At 37.3% G+C, this 26,218-nt stretch overlaps 1 protein-coding gene across 7 annotated transcripts in view; it reads right to left on the bottom strand.

Annotated features, from left to right (window-relative positions):
• Positions 1-26,218, bottom strand: part of LOC105480090 (FMR1 autosomal homolog 1) — a 66,317-nt gene that overhangs the window by 16,832 nt on the left and 23,267 nt on the right. For all 7 annotated transcript variants that reach the window (XM_011738529.2, XM_011738532.3, XM_011738534.2 and 4 more), the window contains exons 4-10: positions 15,140-15,211; positions 14,582-14,730; positions 14,270-14,363; positions 13,754-13,870; positions 11,645-11,815; positions 8,937-9,015; positions 4,877-4,986 (exon numbers count right to left, since the gene is read on the bottom strand). In XM_011738529.2, the coding sequence (XP_011736831.2) occupies positions 4,877-4,986; positions 8,937-9,015; positions 11,645-11,815; positions 13,754-13,870; positions 14,270-14,363; positions 14,582-14,730; positions 15,140-15,211 (792 nt within the window). The remainder of the gene's footprint in view (positions 1-4,876; positions 4,987-8,936; positions 9,016-11,644; positions 11,816-13,753; positions 13,871-14,269; positions 14,364-14,581; positions 14,731-15,139; positions 15,212-26,218) is intronic.

Genomic DNA, 26,218 nt, shown 5'->3' with positions numbered 1-26,218 from the left:
TCACCTCCAGAGCATAAATATTTACACAATGTAAAATTAAAGGAATTATTAAGATATGTAGAGGAAAATCAAAGTATTAGGTCAGACTTGGTTTACTTTGCTGAATTTCTGAATAAGAAGGTTTTTAAAAAGTGGCAGAAAAGAGAAGTAAGATGGCACACTGTGAATTTTTCTTCTTTAAAGAAACATACTTCCAGCTTCTTAATGGCTGAGAAAAATGAGAGTAAAGCTTAACTCTCCCAATCAGTTTCCATGTCTCTCATTTTCTTCATTTTACAGAATAGTTTCTAACAGTTACTTAAACAGAATGGCTTAGGGATTTTTGGTTCTAAATATGAAACTAGGCATGGCTTAAGACATTTTAGTTCTATATATGACTCAATTATTTTCAAAGTAATTTTTAAGAGTAATGATTTTTAGATAGTTGATTTAAAACTTAGGCAACAGGGCAAGTGCTAGGGATACAGCACAGAGGTTCCCAGTGGCTGTGAAGAAGTCATTTCAACTATGAAAGTGTGAAACAAGGGAAACTAATTTAAGATTAGGGAGTAGGGAAGTCTTAACACTGACCTCAGGAGTTCACAAGCAGATAAAAGGGCATTCAAAGTGAATAAAAAAGGAGGTGGGATGGCAAGGACCTAAAAAAAAATCTTAAACATATAGCCTGTTTTCAGGTCTGTATTATGCATTTCATGTATTTTATTTCATGCTTTTAAAAATTAACTAAGAAATAGTATCCCAGTTTTACGGTTAACAAAATAACTTGCTGAAGTCATAAAATTAGCAATTGAGCCAGTCAATTTCATCTAGTTACCTAATTCCAAATAACATCTATTTGTTAACTGCCAGGATCTTCTGCTAAGGTGTAAGAATAAAGTTTCTGTTCTAAAGATAATCAAAAATCTCAGGAAAAAAAAAAATTCTCATAAAAAACTCATTGTACAGCATTAATGATATGACCAAAAAACAGGAATTTTAAGGAGAAAGTGAATTATGCCACTCCAGGTGTGAAAAGTTAAGGGAATAAGAAAGAATATTGTTATGTAAAACAAATGTTAAAAATAAATAAAATTTTGCCAAATACATAAAGTCATTCCAGACAGATGACCTTCAGGGAGTAAGAGAAAATACAATGCCTTGACCTTGAATGGGAAATGTTATCACCTTTAGTTACCACCAAAGAAAAGGAATGGTAAACTTTAAAGAGTAAATGATTACTAATGAATATTAGTTCATTTTTCTAAGTTATTTTGGAGAAACTTAAAAGTTTTTTTTTTAATACTAAAAACTGATTATTTATATGTAATAGGTGACACTGAGATAATCACTTAGCACTAAGAAAAATCTGAATCCCTGTTCCTGACACCTTACAACAAACTGGAGCAAAAAGTTTATGCACTAAAAACCATCAACAACAAAAACAAGTGGAGATTAAGATATCTGATCTAGGAATAGGAAAGACCTTGCCAAGCATGACAGAAAATCCAGTCATAAAGCAAAAGCCTAAAAAATCCAACAATATAAAAATTTTAAAATGCCTGCTCAGGATAAAAAGAAATCAAGTCAAAAGAAACAAGCAATGGTCTTATCACCCACTGATACTAAAGACAAAAAATACATAAAGGACAAAAAGGTGGTTACAGAAAAATAAAAAAATGTCTTTTAAACATATAGAAAGATAAAGTGTACGCTTACTGTAACGGTATTAACTAAAATTTAATAAAACCTAGTATTGGCGAATATGTGGAAAACAGACCTATTTCCTACACTGGTGGTGGTGATGTGTGAGAAAGTAATTATCAAGCTCTAAAAATTTAAATACTATAAAACCTTTGATCTATCACATCCACTTTGAGGAATTTCCTCTCCAGTTATAGTTGGCAAAGAGTCACAGGGGATGTTGACTGCAGCATTGTTTTTAATGCAAAATAAAAGCATGCAAAGGTAGTTGAAACAGGTTAAAGCCTAGTAGGCATGGAGAGGAAAGGAGAGACATGTACAAGGCACAGATACACATTTATTTCTGATATTATACCCATTTGTATTATTCTAACCTTTACGTAAACTTTAATAATTAAAAACTCAAACTTAATTTTTTTAAGTTTAAATGTCTTAAAATATTTATCAAGTGCCCATTCTATTCAATTCATAGTCATAGGGGAGATTGGAGAATATGGAAGTTCAGGTTTGATTTCCTGATTTCAAGGAGTTCATAACTGGTTTGGAGACACATACCAGAAAACAAAACATAAGTAAGACTGAAAGACTATCATTAAAAACCCAATCATAAAGACAATAATTGCTATAGTATACATGCAGGAAAGGTCATCTCAGGCTAGGGAGAGATCACCAAAGTCTTTAGAGTAAACAAGTTATAGACTGAGTCTCCAACTTAAATTGTGACATGGTGGCTCCCAATAAGCCAATACCAACCTTCAGATTTATTTTAGCATGCAGTATTTTGAAAACTGAAAAATTCTGTATATTATAGGTTTCCTGCTTCTCAAAAAATACCATTGTAGCAACAAATAAGGCATGCATTCCCCATTAAGAAAGGCACTGTCCTTTCCATCCCTATCTTACACATTCCAACTTGCCTAATCACATAACTGCTTGGCCTCTGTAAGCATTTACGTCTCTTAACCCTGGCATAGAAATGACAGTAACAATGACTAAAACTACAAACACAAGAAAGTACAGTAAATTCTTACTTATGAAGGAAACCAAGAAGAGTACACTTACTACAAAACAGTAAATACCGAAAAGCAACTGGGAATAAATCAAGCTAAGAGAAGACATTAATATCCAGCTTAGAAATTCATAGTTGACCAATTTAATGGCCCTGGCCAATAAATATTATGATTTTTCAGACCAATTGTTAGGCACTGGTTGTATGCCAAATGGTTCACCATTCATCTTACCGTTAGTTATACTAAGCATTAACGAAAACGATGACAATAATAATGGCATAAGACCATCAGTTTTAATCCTTATCTAAGCCATCTTAAAATAATGCAAAATGGGGCAGGAGTACTTATGAAGAATAAGTTATGCAAGATTTGCACTTTTTAAAGCAGTGTAGAATGAAATCACTGAAAATAGCATTCCAAGAGACAAGTATTCATCTGTATGATACCTAAATATTTGTTTTCCTCATTCATTCTTGTATATTCACCTCCACATTCTAATTAAAAGGAATAAAGGAAGTGGCTATCTTTGACATCTTTACAACACTAAATACTTGGCTGGGCTAAATATATAGTTTTCTGTCTTTTTTAAAAGACTGATCCTCTATCCAACAGGTTAACAAACTCCCCATACAATACTCTATTGTGCAAAGCTCAAGAAGTTGTGAGTGTACTGCTTTCTGAGAGATGATTTTGTAAAAATCCTTGTCTTACATTCAGGAACACAAAGCTTAAGTATATACAGTTGATCACTAAAGCCATCAATGTGAGATCCTTAAAATGATGTAAAAGGAGCAAAGAACAAAATTAGGGACAAAATATCAACATGTGGGAAGAAAGAAGACAAAAAATTTTAGAAAGCTACAACCAAAATAGCAACATAAAAGCATAAGGGGATTTCAATTAAGAAATAGTCAATACTTTCAGATTCTATAGCAACGTAAAAGCATAACGGGATTTCAATTAAGAAATGGTCAAGGCCGGGCACAGTGGCTCATGCCCGTAATCCCAGCACTTTGGGAGGCGGAGGCAGGCGGATCACAAGGTCAAAAGATTGAGATCATCCTGGCCAACCTGGTGAAACCCCATCTCTACTAAAAGTGCAAAAATTAACTGGGGGTGGTGGTGCACACCTGTAGTCTCAGCTACTCAGGAAGCTGAAGCAGGAGAATCGATTGAACCAGAGAGGCAGAGGTTGCAGTGAGCCAAGAATGTGCCACTGCACTCCAGCCTGGTGACAGAGTGAGACTCTGTTTCCACAAAAAAAAAAAGAAAAGAAAAAGAAAAAAGAAATGATCAATACTTTCAGATTCTACAGCAATGTAAAAGCATAAAATGATTTCAATTAAGAAATAGTCAATACTTTCAGATTGTATAAAATAGTTAAGGAGAGTACAATCAACAATTCCTTTGTCAGCACAGTTTACAATGGCAAAGATATGGAACCAACCTAAGTGCCCATCAACCAATGAGTGGATACAAAAAAACTGTGGTATATATACACCATGGAATATTACTCAGCCATAAAAAGGAACGAAATAACGTCTTTTGCAGCAACTTGGATGGAGGCCATTATTCTAAGTGAAGTAACGCAGGACTGGAAAACCAAATAGCGTATGTTCTCACTTCTAAGTGGGAGCTTAGCTATGAGGATGCAAAGGCAAAAGAATGCTATAATGGACTCTGGGGACTCAGCGGGGAGGAAGTTTGTGAGGGGGATAAGGGATAAAAGACTACATATTGGATACAGTGTACACTGCTCAGGTGATAGGTGCACTAAAATCTCAGAAATCGCCACTGAAGAACCTTCACCATGTAACCAAAAACCACCTGTACCCCAAAAACTATTGAAATTAAAAAAAAAAAAAAACTCTTTGGGAGTATCAAGTTCTACAGCTTTACACTCTACGTATGAAAAATAACTGTTAAGATTATCAAATAGAAATCTTTATATCAAAACTGACTTTTTTTACTGAAGTACAAAGTACTTCAAAACAACAAGAACAAGGCCCACACAGTAGAAAATGACTTTTTTAAGTGTATGAAATATTGTTATAAAAACATAATTTTTAAAAAGGAAAGAAAAACCCTCTGTATCAGATAAAACGGACAAAATGTTTACAACTATTAAGTTGGCCAAAAAAAAGGACATTTTCAAGAGGGAAAGAAATTACATTTTAAATACTTACATCTTCTCTGGGTAATTTATTTTCATTGTCCCCTTCAATTCTTACTCGAACCACACCAGATTTGTCCACTATTTCTTGAATAACTTTGCCATTTTTTCCAATTACTTTTCCTTTAGTAAGAGAAAACAAATATAATGGTAAGCTAAAAATCAATTCTGCTATTCTTTCAGTGTCAGCCCCGAATTATTTGTAACTTGCCACTAAATTACAACCATCAAGTGACGCTCCCATCTTTTTACTTTCAATTAACTCACCCTATAGACTACCAAAAAATGTTACCCTTGGTCTGAAACTTACTCCTCTTTCAGCATGCCTAAGGTTACTAACTGGGACTGACAAACAGTGCTCACATGTAAGAAATTTTCAAAATCTAGACTTTAAAATATGCTTATATCATTTTCATATTTTTTAAACATCCAACCCATTTCAAAACCTTGGATATATACATAAAGGCAAAGAGAAAACTATTTTAATTTGGCATTAATTATTATCACTTTATTAATTCACATAAGTAACAAACTCATCAATCTTGCTTTTATTTTCAAGTTTCTATCTGTAAAAGATTTCTATGACTTGAACATAACTTTAGAATGAATATTTACATGTATTACATTTTATACCAAGTTTTTCAAGTACTTCACAGCTATATTAAAACATAAAGCATGCACATGATGTCTTGCTAAGTATAAAATACTGTAAAATGACATAAAATTCAAATATTTAACTTTTCTACACTTACAAGTCTGTCAAACAGCAGTTATTGAGTATATTAACAAAGGGATCAAAAGGCTCTCTTTCCCTAAAGGACTATCTAAAGATCAGCATATACTCACATAAATAACAAAGCAACACTGAGTTGTGTACCTATTAACAAGTACTATTCAAGTAACTTTCACCATATGGAACAGATGTACCCCTTAATGAACAGCAACAGCATATTTGTTATCAAGTCCACATCCTCAATTTTTTAAATAAATCACTTTTCACAAAAACTTAAACCTTGGTTGAAGGGGTTAAAATGGCAGATTTTCCTGTTGCATGCCTGAACAGTTTCCATTAAAGAATGAATAAGAACAATGACAACAGTAGACTGGTCAATACAATGAAAGGACTATAATGGGTTTTTCTCTCTTGTATTCCTACTCTCAAGCCTCCTTCCCCATTAATAACCCTAAATTTAAAAGCAGTAGCAATTGAACAGGTTAAAAAAAAAAAAAGGAGGGCAGGGAATTCAAATGACGTGTATCTTCTCTGAGCAGCCCTAGCAGCAGCACATAAAAGCAACTTTCGTTGTTAACACAGTGAGGCTCAAGCAGCAACTCCATCCTTGACCCTGCTAAAAACAAGCAAATGTCTTTCGAAAAACAAAGATTAGGTTGATATACCATATTCCTCCCCCAGAACTTCTGCCACTTCCTTCTTGTGAACTATACCAGTTTTGAGTGATCATCCATCACCCTTCTGGGGTCCTTGGCAGGAACCTACCTGCAAGTTTTATTTAGTCCCACCAGAGACCGTCAATATTTTATATGATCATTTCCATAGTTTAAATTCCAGACCATATTGACAAACTGAAGCAGACCTGCAGTATAAATTGAGCACTGAATATAAATGCTGAAGGGACAGAGAGAAGTGATTAAGGAAGGCTTCTGGAGGTGAAAGGTTTTGAACCATTTTCAAACCAATGTTCAGATATTTTTCCCTTTGATTTGGGAGGGGTGGGAATGGTCGTCTTAGAACTCTCAGAACATGAATGTTATAAGGTAATCCTCTTTGGAACTTACCTACCAAGTGTTCTCATTCCCTTTTATTCCTCAGTTCTCTTTTTCTTTCATTTGGACTAAAAACGTACTATTTTTCAAAAGACTGCTTCATCCATAAAGCATTATGGAGGGAAACATTGTACTTTTACACATGACAACCAACAGAAATTATCGTACTAAGTTCCTGAGTATCTCACCAATGTGTAATAGTTACTGCTATTGTGTATTTCCTAAACAGCACACAACCCGCATCACCAAAGCCAACATAGACAGGATACAGGAAAAGAGACAGCAGGTACTCACCACTTCACTGAATAGAGAGAACACAGAACTACAAATACACCCAATTTTCTTATTTTTGAAATATCAGAAACTTTTACTCACACCACCTACTACAACTCTCTAAGACCAAGGCTATCTTTTATAACGGATAGACTTGGATTGAAAAGAAACCTGATTCCCTTTCACAAACCCATTGCCAAATCATTTTTACAAGTGAGGAAACCTTAGTTAAGTTAAAGTTACATTCTGTACAGCAGCTACCACAATGTTAGTACTGACAGATGTCAATAATTACGATTTTTTAAAAGGGCATCCTTTTCAAAAGCAGCTTATCAAAGGTGATTTCATTTGATACTGATAAACATTTGATAACATTGTGCATCTTACCTATGTATAATTATACAACATTCTTCAAGTTTATATTGAATTTTAACATCTCCTCTTTCCAGCAGTTCAGTCTATAGTGAACAATGGTATACCAAGAACTAATAAAGTAGAGCTTACACAATTGGCAGTAATGTCATACCTATCCAAATGTTTGAGCAGAACTGAAAGGCTTTTTACACCCGGGCGCGGTGGATCATGCCTGTAATCCCAGCACTTTGGGAGGCTGAGGTGGGCGGATCACAAGATCAGGAGCAGGAGTTCAAGACCAGCCTGGCCAATATGGTGAAACCACATCTCTACTAAAAATACAAAAATTAGCCACACGTGGTGGCAGGCACCTACAGTCCCAGCTACTCGGGAGGCTGAGGCAGGAGAATCGCTTGAACCCAGGAGGCAGAGGTTGCAGTGAGCCAAGAGTGCGTCACTGCAACTGCACTCCAGCCTGGGTGACAAAGCAAGACTCCATCTCAGGGGGGAAAAAAAAAAAAAAAAAAGGCTTTTTTCATATATACTAACAGTTAAATTCCAAGACACAAATTTCTGTGTTTTAAACTACTTTTCCTGAATATACTACTTATTAATGGCCAAAAAAAAAATGTTTTTAGAATGGACGTTTTTTTTTTTTAATTTTTCTATTAATGTTTGTTTTACACAATTTAACAAATAGAACGCCTGTGGCTAAACATTTCCTAAAGGCAGAATAAGCCACATTCTATAAATGGAACCCAAGAAGCTGAAAGTATTTCCTTAGTGTCAAAAAAAAAATAATGAGAGATAATAGGCAACAAAAACTCATCCCCCTTCTAGTAAACTTCACTACATTATCTTGATGCTGCTTTTTATATTAAATGTTTAGAGCGTCAATTTTTAGTATAGTCACTGTGTACTTAACACATAACCAAAGCCTTCTCAATTGCCTCAAATAGCAAAAAGACAGACAGCATAGATATAGGGCATATTAATAACAGAGTTATAAATGAACTCACTCCAACCTATAATGCTCATTTAACCATAACTTCAAATGCAAATTCTTGTCACTTAACTATAATCCATGGGTACAACAGTTTCAACAATGGTGTCAAATAATTAACAGTGAAATCACCCCTCATATTATCATCCTTCTCTCCTGCCCACAAGTTCTTACCTTATTATTCTATGCCTTGTGACAACCTACTATTCAGGACCTACTGTGTAGAAGTTTATTACCCTATTGTTAGTTCACTGTTACTTTTCTTCCACACTAAACAAAACAAATACCACAAATACCTTCTCAAAAAGTACTATCATAATTTTGATGAATATATATCAATGATAAAAAGAGAGTAAAGGAGTGAGAATAGGAAAGATCCCAAGGGATGAGAAGGCTGATGAAAAACTGTAATGACAAACTGTTATAAAAACTCTGGGCCTTATTAGTGGGTCATCTTGTACAGAAGAAACATCTTTACTTTTTAACATATGACAATAACAAGTTACACAAAATGTTATCACCAAAAAAAGAATTATTGCTATCTAAATAAATCTACACAAAACTGGAATAAGGTTATCAGACTACAAGACCAGTTTTCAATTAAGTCGCTATATGTAACTAATGTTTAACTTATTTAACATTTAGTAAAAGTACCTACCAACAAGATTCCTAGGAACCTGAATAAAATCCTCCACAAATTCCAAGAAACCTCTAGCCTTTTTTACAGCATCAGCACTCTGTAGATGAGGGGAAAAGTAAAAATGAAATCCTGTTTCAATCTTGAAGCAACCCATAATCCAAAACAAAAAGATGAGAAAAGAGAAAATTCTGAATAAGATTATATTCTACTAAAAGATTATGCTCATTCCACTGGTGAGAGATTTCAGGTGAAGTGATTCACAAAGTACTTAAGAAAAAAATCATTTTTAAAAATCCCAAATCAGTCAGTACTATTAAAACCAAAAATAAAATAACATCTCTAACATCTTTAAGCTGCTGAGAAATTTAGTGTCAGAGTTTAAATTACACAGCTGCTGAAGAGCCAAAACTTTAACCCAATCCTAAATATACTAGTCTATACTCCCAGGTTGAAATTCTCATGTTAAGTGTTAACAATACAAATTGTTCAAATTGTCTGAATTATTTTATTTATTCTCAAAATCAGGTATATGACTTAAAAAGCTATTTTTGCAGATATGCATTTTTTAAAAGCACCCACTGGTAAGATCATCAAAATTCCTAATTTCTAATGAGTACAATTTTAAATGACTAGAGGTTTGGGAGTGAGTCTCTACATGGACTTTCTACTTCTCAATTAAGTCATTTTCATTTTTAACGTTTGTTCTTTAATAATCACAGATAAGGCCAGATGCAGTGGGCTCACACCTATAACCCCAGCACTTTGTTTGGGAGGCCAATGTAGGAGGATCATTTAAGGCCAAGAGTTTAAGACTACTCTGGGCAACACAGGAAACCTCTCTCTCTACAAAATATATAGATACATATTTAAATTAGCCCAGCATGGCAGTATATGCCTATAGTCCTAGCTACTCAAGAGGCTGAGGCCAGAGGATGGCGTGAGCCCAGGAGTCTGAGGCTGCAGTGAGCTATGATCACACCACTGCACTCCAGCCTGAGCAAGGAGCCTGTCTCTAAAAATATGTAAAAAGCAAATAATTTTTTTAATTTTAAAACCAGGCCGGGCGCGGTGGCTCAAGCCTGTAATCCCAGTACTTTGGGAGGCCGAGACGGGCGGATCACGAGGTCAGGAGATCGAGACCATCCTGGCTAACACGGTGAAACCCCGTCTCTATTAAGAAATACAAAAAACTAGCCGGGCGAGGTGGCGGGCGCCTGTAGTCCCAGCTACTCCGGAGGCTGAGGCCGGAGATTGGCGTAAACCCGGGAGGCGGAGCTTGCAGTGAGCTGAGATCCGGCCACTGCACTCCAGCCTGGGTGACAGAGCGAGACTCCGTCTCAAAAAAAAATAAAAAATAAAAAATAAAAAAATAAAACCATAGCTCAAATTATTGTGTGCACACTATGTGATATACCATATGCAATCAACATTTTGTATAATGTATCCAATCTTTAAGAACTATATTAAGGTAAGCACTATTATTATTTTATAATGAGAACACTTATACAAGGAAGCAAAGTAACAAACTCCAAGCCTACTCAAAGTGGCCTACTTAAAGTGAATTCCAATCCAGGCAGTATAGCTCCAAAGCCCTTTTTTTTTTTTCTCCTCCTTCTTCTCAACAAGACAGAACTTTGCTCTGTCACTCAGGCTAGAGGACAATGACGATCATAGCTCACTGCAGCCTCTCAGTCCTGGGCTCAAGTGATCTTCCTGCTTCAGCCTCCAAAATTGCTGGGGTTACAGACATGAGCCACAGTGCTTGGCTGCCTTAATTACTATGTTATACTGTCTACTTTTAAAGGTTTCAAAATTAAAAGTAAAGCCTCTAGTCAGCTTTACCATGTGAAAGAAGCTGTTCATAAGAGCTATGTATGAAAAGTCAAGACACAAAATTGTCATTCAAAAAAAACTCCAGGCCAGGCACAGTGGCTCATGCCTACAGTCCCAGCACTTTGGGAGGCTGAGGCAGGGGGAGTGCTTGAGCTCAGGAGTTCCAGACCAGCCTATGCAACATGGCAAAACCTTGTTTCTTTAAAAAAAAAAAAAAAAAAAAATCCAGTTACTCAAATTTGAAGGATGGTCTCAATTTACATACATAAAAATACAGATAAGGTGCGTGTATATGTATATATATAAATTTATATATATTTTTTTAAACTCTACGTTGCTCTGGCTGGATTCAAACTCATGGGCTCAATCCTCCTGCCTCAGATTCCCAAGTAGCTGGGAATGCAAACGTGTGCCACTGCACCTGGCTGAATAACTTTTTAAAAATAACTTACTAATTTTCTACCCCTGCAAACGTCATGATTAACCAGTGACGAAGCATTATACAAATTCGAGTTCTAGAAAAGCTATTCTAATATATGCCACTTACTCCTGCCAGTGCCTGGCACACAGTAAACATTCCAAAAAAAAAAAAAACAGTTGGAGAGATTATTTGTTACGGGTATAAAACTGAAGTAAATTCCGAAGCAGTTAAGAAACTTCAATTTTAAAAACTACATATTTAATTACTTAGTAAATCTTTCACTCCCCTCAATACAAAGTTAACTTCAATTCAGCTGCATAAGTAATGACTACTAGGCTGACTGATGCTAACTGAATAAATTCTACCTCAAAAATGTTTCACTGGGAAACTGGAATTTCAGATAAAAATATAATCAAACAATAGATGGTTAATACATTATAGTAAAGGCCAAGGCAGGAGAAAGAGAACTTACCTCTCCGTAGATTCTAAATGTTCCAGTATCTTCATCTAACTCAATGGCGGTAACTCCAGGAACCTTCCTAGCTTGCTGAATGTTACTACCATGTGTTCCTATTGCCAGGCCCATTAAATCTTCTCTCACAACAAATTCCTCATGAAAAGCTGCTGCAAGCTGTTTTGTGCACTAATAAAAAAGGAAAATTAGTATTAGAAAAGATCAAAATGCAAAATGGCTTTTTTGTATGGTTTTTTTTCAGACAGGGTCTCACTCTGTCACCAAGGCTAGCGTGCAGTGGCATGATCATGGCTCACTGCCACCTCCATCTCCTGGGCTCAAGCAATCGTCCCACTTCAGCCTCCTGAATAGTTGGAAATACAGGCACGTACCATTGAGCCCAGCTAATTTTTTATTTTTTTATTTTTTGAAGAGACGAGCTCTCATTATGTTACCCAGGCTGGTCTCGAACTCTTGGGCTAAAGCAATCCTCCCACTTCAGCCTCCCAAAGTGATGGGATTATAGGCATGAGCCACCACATGTGGCCACAAAATGTTTTATATTGCACATCCATGTTCATAGCATTATTTACGATAGTCAAGAGGTGAAAGCAACCCAAATCCACAGATCAATGAATGAATGAACACAATGTGGTATATACATTCTGCCTTAAAAAGGAAATTCTGACACATGCTACACAGACGAACCTTGATGCTAAGTAAAATACGCCAGACACAAAAAAGACTAAAATGATTTTACTTACATGAGGTATCTAAAATAGTCAAATTTATAGCAACAGGAAACAGAATGATGGTTGCCAGGGGCTGGGGAAAGGCGAAAATGAGCAGCTGTCTAAAGGGTACAGATTTTCAGTTTTACAATATGAGAAGCCCTGAAGATTGATCAATAATGTAAACATACTTAATATTAAGTGTACACTTAAAAATGGTTAAGATGCTAAGTTTCATATGCACTTTACCACAGTGTAAAGAAAAACACGAGAAGAAAAAAGCACTGAAAACCCACATAACGAAAAAAAAAAAAAAAACGCAATCTCTTAATAAAGGAAACTCATCTAATGTCATAAAATGAATGGGGAAAAGAAATTGTTTTATTCGTCTATTAGGCTAAAACACTTTTCCAGATACAGACAGATTTGTTCACATATCCTTTGTTCAGAACTTTTAAATTAATGAGAACACTTCCAAATTTGTCCTAAGGATAATAAACACATCTCAATTTCTCTAAGACAACACAATGTGTGCATGCATGTGTATTCATCCAGATCTAGAAAGTGTGAGTGAGTGGAAGAACAAGTATCCTAACAGTGTAGCAAAGAACAGGACACAACTGAGTACCTTAGGATAAGACAGAGATATAATGATAAGCTTCATATTTTAATACATGTCACATGATACACCACTCCTAGTCCTCCTCTCCTCTCACACAAGAGTTGTTACAGTGAACTAGTTACTGATGAAAGGTATCATGACTGACAGACAACAAGGCAGTTAAAAAAAATAAAAAGGTTAAATACAAAGTAAAGAACTAGCAATACAGTCTACTGAGTATCTCTAGTTTCTTCGCTCTTTGGCACCTGTCATCTAAGTCCTATCAACAAGTCAACAGGCATTTAGCAAAGGAAAGGCTATGTTTGATACAAGGTAAAATAGAAAAGCAATTCTTCTACAGACACGACAACTCCAAATAGTTACGGAACAGAGGTCCTAGGCTGCCTTCATTTGAAGCAAAGAACTTGAAAAATATAAAATATAAAACTAAATGGGGGCCAGGCTCGGTGGCTCATGCCCGTAATCCCAGCACTTTGAAAAGCTGAGGCAGGCAACCACTTGAGGCCAGGAGTTCGAGACCAGCCTGGCCAACATGGCAAAACCCTATCTCTACTAAAACACAAAACTTAGCTGGATTTGGTGGGGCACACTTGCAATCCCAGCTACATGGCGGCTGAGTCAGCAGAACCGCTTGAACCTGGGAGGCGGAGGTTGCAGTAAGCCAAGATTGCACCACTACACTCTAGCCTGGGCAGCAGAGCCAGAATCTGTCTCCAAAAACAGACAAAAACTAAAAGGGACACAGAAAACTCTTTTGTAAGTAAACCCACTTACTTCTAAATGCTTAGTGGCCTCTTCGTTTCTGGACATAAGCATCAACTTCGTACGAATACTTCGCAAATGCATGTCACTTAAGATGTTTACTCTCTTCACAGTTGCTTCACTGGCAGACTATAAACAAACAAGCTAATTACTCAAAACTTTAATCATTCTTCCAAATAGCACAAACACCATCTTCTATACAAAGCCTTCCTTGCTTCTCATCTACTACACTTTTTTCATCTAACACTACTCTGAGTAATCACACTTTCCTTTCTGAATTCCTGTATTATTTAGATCCGCTATTCAGAATATGCTTGATTTGGGAAAAATCCAGGATCTCACACATAAGAATTTTATGATGTTAAGAATGTAATTAACATTTTATAGCCGCAAAATTTTTCTCCCACACTATATTAATAAATTCACTATACACTAAGTTGACCTTAGCTTTTCTCTTTTGAAATATCTAATTATAAAATCTGTGCAATACCCATCAATAAGCTACCTTATAATATGGTATTATCTTACCAGTATCATCAGCTGTGTTGTTTCTGGATGGTAAAAAATTCTGCATGCTCCTACTGCTTTCTTAAAATCTTTATGTGCATTTTCATTAGCACACCTAGAGAGAAATTAATTCATGTGTAAGACCTCAACAGATTAAATTCAGAGGAGTTATAATACAAAGTCAGTGTTTCATTTTGACATCCCCCACTAAAACCTTTGTTCATTAAGATGATTTTCCATCACAAGGTTTTGATTGGGCATTAGGGAAAATGTTTTGTAGGACTGAAAAATCTTAATTCACAGAACAATTCAATAGTAAATAAAATTACTCACGCCTCTCTCAAATCCTCAGGAACATCCACTGTGCATTTAAAGAAGGTATTTTTTTTGACAGTTTTATTTTGATTGACAGGCCGAAGTCGTTCGAATGTGACTATTTCATTGTAAGTAGCGTCACAAGCAGCATATTCAATGACATAAAACTAAAAGACATCAAAATACTTTAAAAATCCCATCTGAACAAAAATAATGAAGTTTAAATGAAGTTCTAATTACCTTGCTCAGCTTAACCAATGGACCCTCCCCCATGTGGCATAAACACTAAGCACAGCTTAGTTACATAAATCTGATTTGCCTAAACTAGATTATAGGTTCTTACAAGCATGAACCTTGGTGGTCCTTACATGCTTGAGGTGTACCTCTGGAGAGCAGCTTTGGTGTTTGCCAATACAGAACACAAACAGAAATAAATGCTAATGGAAATGTGTGATCAACTATTTCTCAGGTAGGCTTTCAGAAATAAAACTAACAGTTGAAATAACATTTACAAAAACCAAACACTGAGGTAATTCCTTAGAAACTAGTCACAAAGCAAGTGTGAAGATTACTTACTTCTCCTTTCATCATCCGAACTTTAGCCAACCACCATCCACATGGCTCTTGGTCATTTGCTCTTGAATATACCTGAGAAGAAAAAAAAATGCCTATATCCATTCATCCCAAAAGATTTCAATGCTGTAAATAATGACTTTTTATTAATGCCCAATCCCATTAAACTTAAGAATCAAAAATGCTATTTTATTTAAACTGGTATATTAAATGCAATTTAATGAAAGTGATATGTACATTTAAATTTACTACTTAAAAATAAACTACACTTTTTTGGGCAATTTAGCTACTTGGAAATTAATTCCACATTCATGAGGTTTACTAAACATAAGTATTATTTTAAAGAAATACTCTTACAAAGGAGTTTTAAATAATGTAAAACACAGGTCTTCCTGTTTCTGTCAACATTGTTAATATTAAAACTTGTTCTCAGAAAGTGATTAACCTAATTTTTAAATTCCATCGAGGATATGACATTTAGATCCCTTGCTGAAGAACCTAAATCAAATGAACTAAAAAAAATTGTTTAACTGAAAAAAAAAATTACACACATTCAGTCCATCTAGCAGAATACATTAAGTATCTTACAAAACTCCTATCCAGGCTGGGCACAGTGGCTTACGCCTGAAATCCCAGCACTTTGGGAGGCCAAGGTGGGTGGATAACTTGAGGTCAGGAGTTCGAGACCAGGCTGACCAACATGGTAAACCCTGTCTCTACTAAAATACAAAAATTAGCTGGGCATGGTGGCAGGTGCCCGTAATCTCATCTACTCGGGAGGCTGAGGCAGGAGAATCACTTGAGGCAGGATAATCACATCCAGGGGGCAGAGGATGCAGTGAGCAGAGATCATGCCATCGCACTCCAGCCTAGGCAACTAGAGCGAAACTCCATCTCCAAAACAAAACAAAAACTATCCACAAAAAAACAAGTCTTATATTCTTTATGTCTATAAATATCAGTTTTATTAACGCAATAGGTCACAGAAGCTTTTACTTGGGATTAGAGTTATTTCTTATGATACAGCAGAGCTTCTTTAATGCATTATATTTTCAATATAGAGAAAGGTAGAAAAGTTGTTTCTGAGAAGAAACAACTAAGAACCAATAAAAACCAAGATTGAATGCCTTTGCAGAGATGACCAAGGAAACCTATCAGTGGATATTAACAGACTTCTGGGAGATAAATGCAAACAACTAAAAACAAAGACTTTTTTAGCCTGAAGCTTCTATCAGGATGATTTGAAAGTAATCTTGGAAGTGGTAGGAATACTGGAACTGGAAATGAATAAACCAAAACCTACTAATGAACTTTACTGTACACCATGATTAGAAAAAAAGCTATGAGAAAAACCAGTAAGTCCAATTTACTAATCAGGGTCCATTAAACTCAATTTTAGTTTTTCCATTTCTTTTATAAACAGATCTAACTATTCAAAGGGATCAATATCTCATGACTTATATTCTTCCTTAGACATATTCCAAAAATAAGAAAGTTTAACACTAGAATAAAACTCACCCTTATACTGTAATTATTATATGTATCCACTGGGCCCTTTTATAAATGTAAGGAGAATCTAGTGATCTTATTTTTCCTATGTCTTGAAACACTTTACTATTTCATCAACATTCATCAGTTATTCTCAGCTATGCTTTAAATAAAGACTAACATGGAACAGAGGAATGATGGCATCACCTAGAGGATGCAACAGTGAAATAAACTGTTAATGTTCATACAGTTTCCTTACTGCATAGCCCAAGGTATCACATCTCTTTCAAAACAGTTCAAAAGATCAAAAACACCATCCTTGTAGTCTGCTTTTAGCTACCGTTGACCAGTTGATAATTATGAATTTTTCACTCATAATTGCGAAGAGAAGAAAAATTTACAGAGGAAGGCCTTTCTAATTAGTAGAGGTATCAGACAACAGATGCAAAGAGACAGCAGCACACTAGGTTCTACTGATAAATGTGAAATCATCTTACAAAGCAAAGTCTCAGACTATGAAGTCTTCAGATGGTGACATCTTAGATGAATATTCTCAAACAATGTATTTCTAAGAAGAGGGAAAGATGATGTGCATTCTCATCCAGTTAATGACTCAACTGAGACTGCAAAATCCTCCAACCAGAACCCAGATCATCCTGGTTTGCTAAAAGGGTATTAGACAGTCTTCTTTCATCTTTTAAGATGTTTGTGGTCAGGCGCAGTGGCCTACACCTGTAATCCCAGCACTTTGAAGGGCCAAGCGGGTGGACTGCTTGAGCTCAGGAATTCAAGATCAGCCTGGACAACATGATGAAACCCCGTCTCTACCAAAAATACAAAATAAATTAGCCAGGTGTGGTAGAGCACACCTGTGGTCCCACCTACATGGAAGGTTAAGGTGGGAGGATTGCTGAAGCCTGGGAAGTTGAGACTGCAGTGAGGAAAGATCGTGCCACTACACTCAAGCCTGGGTGACAGAACGAGACTCTGTTCCAAAAAAAACAAGGTAAAATAAAAATTGAAGATAAAATTTTAAGAAATGTATGTATGCCGAAATGTACTTTGTAAGTGGAAATGTCAAAAGCAGATGTGCATACAAAGGTTAACTAGAAAAAAAAAAAGACAATGAAATGCAAAAATATTCAGTAGATTAGTCAATTCAATTGACTAAAAATACTAAAATTACAGCAGAGATGGCTATCCCTTCCTCAATAGAATGAGATGCCACTAAAAGTTCCAAAGTATTCAAGGACTGCATTCTGATAATCTAACTGTAAGAATAACCAGAATAAGCTAGAATTTATTAGACATATATTTTAAATCTGCTAGCAGCATTTGTAAGATTGGTATGTCCTAGGTTCATGTGTAACAGTGAGCAGTTAGTTACATTTAGACAACTGCATTCATTGTAGATACATATATCATCAAAATCTGGAAAATATGAAAAAGTTGGATTTGCTATGTTTAAACTCTTATTAAAATGTCTAATAAGGCCATGCGTGGTAGCTCACGCCCGTAATCCCAGTACTCTGGGAGGCTGAGGTGGGCAGATCACTTTGGCTCCAGAGTTCGAGCCCAGCCTGGACGACATGGAGAAACACCATCACTATGCAAAGTACAAAAATTAGCCAGGCATAGTGGCATGTGCCTGTAATCTCAGCTATTTGGGGGCCTGGGGTGGGGTGGAAGGATCGCTTGAGCCCAGGAGGTCAAGGATGCAGTGAGTTGTGTTTGCTCCACTATACTCCAGCATGGAGTCAATAATGGCCTTAAAAAAAGTCTAATAATGGCCGGGCACAGTGACTCATGCCTGTAATCCCAGCACTTTTGGAGGCTGAAGCAGGAGGATTGCTTGAGCCCAGAAGTTTGAGACCAGCCTGGGCAACACAGGAAGATCCCATCTCTATAAAAAAAAATTTTTTTTTAATTAGCCAGGTGTGGTTGGTGCATGCCTCTAGTCCCAGCTACTTCGGAGGCTGAGGAAGGAGGATCACTTGAGACCGGCAGGTTAAGGCTGCAGTGAGCCATGATCATGCCACTATGCTATAAATTGGGTGACAGAGCGAGACCCTGTCTCAAAAAAAAGAATAAGGTCTAATAATGACCTTACTACCCTTTAATTATTTCTGCTACAAAATTATGTAGTAAATGATTAGTGATGACTGTTTTCCCAAGTATACTGAGGGTTACAAAAAGAATATCCTAACAACTAAAAGAAGGTGCCCATTCAAATAACTATCTCAGAGAGGCAGCTCGAATATCTTGTTAATCTGTGGGTACATCAAGTCTGATTTGCTGAAAATGTTATGTCTTAAAACTACCTAACCCCCTTATTCTATTTTCACCAAAGCATAACCATCCATGAATCTAGCTTCCTAACTGCCTGGAGGCTTTTCTCACTGAACAGTGAAATTTTTTTTTTTTTTTTTTTTTTTTTTTTGAGACGGAGTCTCGCTCTGTCGCCCAGGCTGGAGTGCAGTGGCCGGATCTCAGCTCACTGCAAGCTCCGCCTCCCGGGTTCGGGCCATTCTCCTGTCTCAGCCTCCTGAGTAGCTGGGACTACAGGCGCCCGCCACCTCACCCGGCTAGTTTTTTGTATTTTTTAGTAGAGACGGGGTTTCACCGTGTTAGCCAGGATGGTCTCGATCTCCTGACCTAGTGATCCGCCCGTCTCGGCCTCCCAAAGTGCTGGGATTACAGGCTTGAGCCACCGCGCCCGGCCTACAGTGAAATATTTTAAACTTAATATTCATTTCTATAAGCTTCATTAATAACTTCACTCCTGAAAGATCAAGTTACTCTCATAAAGTGACTAAACATAAATTCCTGAGCCTGAATCAAAACACTACAAATTTGGCCGCACAGCCCACAACTGTAATCCCAGCACTCTGGGAGGCTGAGACTGGTGGATCACCTGACGTCAGGAGTTTGAGACCAACCTGGCCAACATGGCAAAACCCCGTCTCTACTAAAAGTACAAAAATTAGCTGGGCATGGTGGTGGGCGGGTGTCCGTAATCCCAGCTACTCGGGAGGCTGAGGCAGGAGAATCACCTGAACTTGGGAGGTGAGCCAAGATCAAACCACTGCCCTCCAGCCTGGATGACAGAGCAAGATTCCTTCTAAAACAAACAAAAAAAAGAGCCAGGCACAGGCACAGCGGCTCACACCTGTAATCCCAGCACTTTGGGAGGCCAAGGCGGGTGAATCACGTAAGGTCAGGAGTTCGAGACCAGCCTGACCAATATGGTGAAACTCCATCTCTACTAGCAGGGCATGGTGGCGGGTGCCTGTAATCCCAGCTACTCAGGAGCCTGAGGCAGGAGAATCACTTTAACCTAGGAGGCAGAGGTTGCAGTGAGCCGAGATCATGCCACTGCACTCCAGCCTGGTCAACAGAGCAAGACTCCGTCTCAAAACAAAACAAAAGAAAACAAAAAAAGAAACCATTATTAATTTGGATCCACTTTAGTGCTATGGATCAAATCATACCCTATACAAAATGAAGAGTATATCTCCCACAATATCACTTTAATAAGCCAGCATTAAAACTGTGCTCTAGTGTATTACATCCTAAACATTAATTACTGAATTGATTTACAAATATGTCATTGAATAAGAGCACCCCACAAAAATTCCCTTTCTTCAGATTTTACTTAACTCTGCAAACTATTTCACAGGAACAATTCACACTCTGAGAAAATGGCCCACACACTGCTCTAACATACTAAAATCCAGGAGACTGTGGAGTGACCATGATGAGAAGCCTAAAAACACATTAGCACTCATTTTAATCACTATCATTTTATGGAGTGCAGGACTAAATAAATAAGAAGAATCAAATTCCAAAAGCCTATTTCAGAATTCTTTCCACCAAATGATTCCAAGTCACACTCTGTTTAAAAAAAAAAAAAAACCTAAACTCAAGTAAACAACTGTAAGTGAATTAAATGTAATTACAATCTGGATCCTAAAGTCATCAATTTTTCACTGAAGTTCATAATGTTCAACCTATGTCTTTCAAGTAGCCAAATTAAGAGTAAGTATCAGCCGGGCGCGGTGGCTCAAGCCTGTAATCCCAGCACTTTGGGAGGCCGAGACGGGCGGATCACGAGGTCAGGAGATCGAGACCATCCTGGCTAACACGGTGAAACCCCGTCTCTACTAAAAAATACAAAAAACTAGCCGGGCGAGGCGGCGGGCGCCTATAGTCCCAGCTACTTGGGAGGCTGAGGCAGGAGAATGGAGTGAACCCGGGAGGCGGAGCTTGCAGTGAGCTGAGATCCGGCCACTGCACTCCAGCCTGGGCGACAGAGTGAGACTCCGTCTCAAAAAAAAAAAAAAAAAGAGTAAGTATCAAAGAGAATTTTTACCAGTCTTCAATAAATTAACTATATTTCCATTTTTCCAAAGAAATTTTCCAAATATTATTTACTATTAAACTAAATAATCAATCATAAATAACCATAAATCAACCAAAAAATTACATTTCATAACTAAGGCGATCAGATATGAAGCAATCTAAAAGGATTCCCCATCCCCACGCCCCCATATAAGGGAAAAATAATGCAGGGAAGCAGATGTAAAAAAACGTAATTCAACATGTGAAATACATTTACTGAGTACTGCTATTATGTATCTGCCATTTTGTATTATTACATTTTAAGAAAACGCACGTTAGAAAAGTTTAACATCTGGAATGAACATGTGTGATTTCTCTACCTAAATAATAGTATTATCTCATTCACCTTTAAGGCTGATACTTTAACAAATCAGTTTTCTACCAACTTTCTTTACTGAATCAAGTCCTAGAAACCCACTCGGCAAGACAAAAACAAGTAACAAAGACTATGTTCTTCTCTCCTTTATGTGTGAGCATGTCCTAAGCAGTAAGACTAACAATGGTCTTGGTATCTTGGTATGATGAGAAAAACTACGTCCAAATACAGACAGCTAAAAACTTCAGACTGGCCAAAAGAATCAAACTTAAAACTTTTTTAAAAGTAGAATAAATAATCCATGTATATCTTTTACATAAATAAAATGCTAAATTAGGCTGGGCATAGTAGCACACGCCTGTAATCCTACCACTTTGGGAGGCTGAGGTGGGCGACTGCTTGAGCCCAAGAGTTCAAGACCCGCTTGGGCACCATGGCAAAACCTCATCTCTCAAAAAAATACAAAAATTAGCCCAGCATGGTGGCACATGCCTATGATCCCAGCTACTTGAGAAGCTGAGGCAAGGAAGATCCCTTGAGCCCAGGAGGTCAAGGCTGTAGTGAGCCATGATGGCACCACTGTACTCCAGCCTGGGTGACAGAGTAAGATGCTGTCTCAAAAAAATAAAATTTGGAAAAAAAAAAAAAAAAAAAAAAAAACCTAAAAAGTTGTAAATGAGTGTCTTACCTCAGATAATTTTTATTCTCTTTTTTAATCCAATTTCTCTCAAGGCGCCTATCCCAACATTTTAATATAATATATAGATACATAACCATAATGCCTGACAATCCACCATATGACTAGAAAAGGAAAGGCATATGCCACAAGAACAAAAACTTGCCAATTCCTATTTTAACAATGAATACTAAACCAGAAAACCTCACAGTTCAAAAACAGGTTTTTAAAATTTCAAATATGCTAAATGCAAGGAAGAAACCTTATAAAAAACGTTATCAGGGCTGGGCGTGGTGGCTCGAGCCTGTAATCCCAGCACTTTGGGAGGCTGAGGCAGGTGGATCACCTGAGGTCAGGAGTTAGAGACCAGCCTGACCAACATGGAGAATACCTGTCTCTACTAAAAATACAAAATTAGCCAGGTGTGGTGGCACATGCCTGTAATCCCAGCTACTTAGGAGGCTGAAGCAGGAAAACCACTTGAACCCAGGAGGCGGAGGTTGCGCTGAGCCAAGATGGTGCCATTGCACTACAGCCTGGACAACAATAGTGAAACTCCATCTCACCCCGACAAAAAAAAAAAAAACAACAGGTTATCAGCTTAGATGTCAGGCTTACCTCTGCTATTTTGCACAATCCCAGAAAAAGTTTAAGAAAAAGTGTTTATTGACCAAAAAATTACATTTCATAACTAAGGCGATCAGATATGAAGCAATCTAAAAGGATTCCCCATCCCCACGCCCCCATATAAGGGAAAAATAATGCAGGGAAGCAGATGTAAAAAAACGTAATTCAAAAATGTAAAAGTAAGCCTGCGCAGTGTCTCACGCCTATTATGTCAGCACTTTGGGAGGCCAAAGCAGGTGTTCACTTGAGGCCAGAAGTTCGAGACCAGCCTGGCCAACATCACAAAACTCCATCTCTACTAAAAATAAAAAAAATTAGCTGGGCATGGTGGCGTGCACCTGTTAATTCCAGCTACTCAGGGACCGAGGCACGAGAATCACTTAAACTCGGGAGGTAGAGGTTGCAGTGAACCGAGATTGTGCCACTGCACAATCTGAGCAACTTAGTGAGACTCCGTCTCAAAAAATAAAAAATAAAATTGCCTGAGGGAAAAAAACATAAAAAGATCAAAACTCAGATCCAGGCACCGTGGCTCACACCTGTAATCCCAGCACTTTGGGAGGCCAAGGCGGGAGGATCACCTGAGGTAGAGAGTTCGAGATCAGCCTGACCAACATGGAGAAATCCCGTCGCTACCAAAAATACAAAATCAGCCAAGTGTGATGGCGCATGCCTGTAATCCTAGCTACTAGGGAGGCTGAGGCAGGAGAATCGCTTGAACCCAGCAGGCAGAGGTTGTGGTGAGCCGAGATCGTGCCATTGCACTCCAGCCTGGACAAGAAAAGCAAAACTCTGTCTCAAAAATAAAACTAAAGATAAAACTCAGCCACAAAATGCAAGGATTTCCTACCCCAAAAACTACACAAACAAACAAATAGACAATTCACAGAACAAGGGGTTAAGAGCCAATAAACTAATTTAAGTGATGTTCCCATATTATGATTAAGGAAATGAGAATTCAGGAGACATCAGCTTCCATCCACCAAGTTTACAAAACTGTACGTATGAACAATACAATACAGTCACTCAACGTATGAAAAAGATACCTCCAGGGTTAATAAAATTATAAAGTGGTAATTCCAAAGACATTTTTGGATGATGAAACGGTACATTTTAATACTTTTAAAAATGTATATATCATGCCTTTTGATTCTGCAATTTAACCTCACGGGAACTATAATACTACCAGATTTGCATAAGAATATTAACTTCAATTCTCGCATTGTTTTCTTTAGCTAACAGCAAAACATTTGGTAATTTCAATGTTTTTTAATTTGATATATCCACACCAAATAATTTTGAGGTGGTTACAAAAAATGAGGTAAATTTAAATGAGAAGACAAGAAAATGTTTGCTGTCCTAATTAAGTGAATACAAAAGTCAAAAATATATAACTTAATCCCAATTTTTTTTCAACTTAAATATGTCCTTTATACATGCAAACAAAAAAACTCACAAGAGAATCAACTCTGGTAAATGAGATTTAAGTTAGGGTGGGTGGACAAGTACACCTACATTAAGATGGAAGGTTCACTTGGTACTTTATATAATTTTTTATCATTTCATTTTTTATATTAAGTTTTATTACTTTAAATTTAAAGGAGGGGAGGAGGCTTTTGAAACATTACCTGGGAAAGCACTAACTCAGAGTTTCTAAACACTCTGGGTAATATGGATAAATCCTTAATAAACGGTGACAAAAAAACAAAATCCTATGGATGGCAAGATTTTTTCCTTATATGAATTTTCCTTTTTCCTTATATGAATTTTCAAATTTTTCAAAAGTGAAAAAAAAAATCACATCTTAATTTCAGATGACTTACAAAATTTGAGAGAGCAAATATGACCAGAGCTGAATCATAAAACATAACGTGAAATTTAAAAAGAAAAAAAACTAGATTCAATTTCTAAATCACTCAATCTCTACATCAATGTCTTCTTCAAAGAGGCGGAGGCAGACCACAGGGGTGAGCCAGACACTGTTCAGTAACAGGGCAGGACCCTCCTGGACAGGAATGGAAAAAGTACACTGTAACAACACCCTCAGCACCCCACCAAGAATAGTTTTCCCTTTAATCTGAGACTCCACGCTACCAATTTTAAGTGTCTAAACAACAAAAAAGTATAAGAAGCATTCCTCTCAAAACTGACTGCCACACATTTCTAATTCTAGAACATGTCCAAACCTACATCATTCCTTTCTTGACCTAACTTTTGCTTACTCAAAATCCAAAAAACACTATACCAGAAATTTCAAAAAATGGAAACGAATCAAGCCTCTTTATTCTCACAGAAAACTATTAGAAAAAGATACAACATTGAGAAAACCTTTTTCAATAAAATCTAAAGTCCAAATGAACATAGTAATCTGCAGTATCACCGCCATATATAGCACCCACCAAGGACCCCACTTTACACTTCTTGATTTGCAGCAGTCATTTCACCACTTTGTTTCCTCGTGTCTCCCCCGGATTCCACCAGTAACATTTTCCTCGAGAACTCTAATACACACAGATAGTTACAGGTATCCTTACAAAAAGTTATTTCTTAACTTATTGCCATTCTGCCTGGATTTTAATTATTTGCACTAAGTTCACTGTGTACTATTTTGCTTTTACTAAAGCAAAGTATAAATTATGTCAGGGTGCCATGAGCCAAGTCCCTCATGAATAAGTAAAGCACTCACTTTACTCACTCTTTTATCTCTGACTTCCACCAAAGTGGGTACGCTAAATTAAGGTTGTCAGGGATTGAAGTGCTGCAATTTTTGACTTCCTAGCTTATTACCTATATTAATGAGAGCTCAAAGAAAATTTATCATTAAAAAATCAGGCCATGTGTGGTGGCTCACACCTGTAATCCCAGAACTCTGGGAGGCCGAGGTGGGTGATCACCTGAGGTCAGGAGTTCAAGACCAGCCTAGCCAACAAGGTGAAACACTGTCTCTACTACAAGTAAAAAAAATTAGCTGGGCATGGTGGTGGGTACCTGTAATCCCAGATACTCAGAAGACTGAGGCAGAAGAATCGCTTGAACGTGGGAAGCAGAGGTTGGAGTGAGCTGAGATCGCTCCATTGAACTCCGGCTTGGAAGACAGAGCAAGACTCCATCTCAAACAATAAAATAAAACTGGCAGATAACTAAATCACTTGCAAAGTGCTTAGTACAGAATATGTACATTTAAAATGTTTGTAAATGGCTAGGCACGGTACCTCACACCTGTAATCTCAGCACTTTGGGGGGACAAAGCAGGCAGATCACCTGAGGTCAGGAGTTCGAGAACCAGTCTGGCCAACATTGTGAAGCCCCGTCTCTACTAACAATACAAAACTTAGCCAGGCATGGTGATGCACGCCTGTAGTTCCAGCTATTCAGGAGGCTGAGGCAGATGAATCGCTTGAACCTGGCAGGCAGAGGTTGCAGTGAGCCAAGATAGCGACATTGCGCTGCAGCCTGGAAGACAATAGGGAAACTCTATCTCAAAAAAATAAATTAAATAAAATGTTTGCAGGGCTGGGGGCGGTGGCTCACGCCTGTAATCTCATCATTTTGGGATGCTGAGACAAGCCTGAAA

This window comes from Macaca nemestrina, chromosome 2, assembly GCF_043159975.1.
Source record: "Macaca nemestrina isolate mMacNem1 chromosome 2, mMacNem.hap1, whole genome shotgun sequence".
In the NCBI taxonomy this organism is placed as follows: Eukaryota; Metazoa; Chordata; class Mammalia; order Primates; family Cercopithecidae; genus Macaca; species Macaca nemestrina.
Note: the sequence above shows the minus strand (reverse complement) of the source record. Positions and strands in the feature narration are given on the sequence as shown.